This window comes from Odontomachus brunneus, unplaced genomic scaffold (assembly GCF_010583005.1).
Source record: "Odontomachus brunneus isolate Ranch 3 - 2012 unplaced genomic scaffold, Obru_v1 Obru_scaffold_028, whole genome shotgun sequence".
NCBI lineage: Eukaryota > Metazoa > Arthropoda > Insecta > Hymenoptera > Formicidae > Odontomachus > Odontomachus brunneus.
In genome coordinates, this window is record NW_022639478.1 from 1,714,930 (window position 1) to 1,715,808 (window position 879).

At 31.6% G+C, this 879-nt stretch overlaps 3 protein-coding genes across 12 annotated transcripts in view; all 3 read left to right on the top strand.

Annotated features, from left to right (window-relative positions):
- LOC116842921 (serine-rich adhesin for platelets-like) overlaps positions 1 to 879 on the top strand; it is a 261,954-nt gene that overhangs the window by 109,828 nt on the left and 151,247 nt on the right. The gene's annotated exons all lie outside the window — the stretch shown is intronic.
- Positions 1 to 879, top strand: part of LOC116842927 — a 34,124-nt gene that overhangs the window by 5,565 nt on the left and 27,680 nt on the right. The gene's annotated exons all lie outside the window — the stretch shown is intronic.
- LOC116842929 overlaps positions 1 to 879 on the top strand; it is a 21,953-nt gene that overhangs the window by 1,670 nt on the left and 19,404 nt on the right. For 2 of the 3 annotated variants that reach the window (XM_032812821.1, XM_032812820.1), the window contains exon 2: positions 82 to 872. The exons of the other annotated variant lie outside the window; for it this stretch is intronic. In XM_032812821.1, the coding sequence (XP_032668712.1) occupies positions 82 to 125 (44 nt within the window). In that variant the 3' untranslated portion in view covers positions 126 to 872. The remainder of the gene's footprint in view (positions 1 to 81; positions 873 to 879) is intronic. 3 annotated transcript variants of the gene reach the window in all.

Consider the following 879-nt stretch of genomic DNA (forward strand, 5'->3'; position numbering starts at 1 on the left):
CAGTAATGAATGTTTCTAGAGAACATCGTTCTGTAAAAAATAAATTTTGTAGTTATAGACCTCTCAGAAACTACGGGACTGGTGAAATTTATTATCGTAATACTTATTTAGTTGTGTTCTCATGAACTTAAATAATACAAGCGAGACAACAAGACATTTAGTTAATATATAACAACGTCCGGAATTTTTTTCAGTTTGGGAACGGTTTCGAGGTTACATTTACTTACTATACTTCCCTTTTCCACTCTAACTAGTTCGCAGGGTCATAGGATTAATAATTGCATTGCTCTGACTTAGGGCCATCACACACAAAATTACATAGACGCATATGCATAGCATAAGATCGCGATATTGATTATTAAGTCGCGATATTGATGACTGATGCTTAATTTTCCATGCCCATTGGTCTATACGATCTTATGCTATGCATATGCGTCTATGTAATTTTGTGTGTGATGGCCTTTATGGCCGTTTATATGAAGTTTATGTTGTACGAATTAAATTTTAATCGGCTGTTGATAAGTGCCTCACATATGTTACACTATAAATGATCCTAAGGCTTCGTTCTTTAGCTGAAACGGCAAAGTGTACCTGAGCCCGATAAAAAATGAAAATCCGTTAATTTTCTCGTTAGTTTAATTTTCATTGTAATTTTATATTCTTATATTTGTATTCCTATGCTTTGTTATGATTGTATTTGCAATTTAGTTATAATTGTATCCGCAATTTTTCAGCATTATTGATTATTACATGTAAATTTGATAGTATTCAAGTATAACTAATCTCTCTTTGTTGATAAAATATACAGTCATTGTCAAATATATTGCCTTGAATTTCTTTTCCTTTGAAAATGCGTAACATATGTTATAGAGGTTTAGT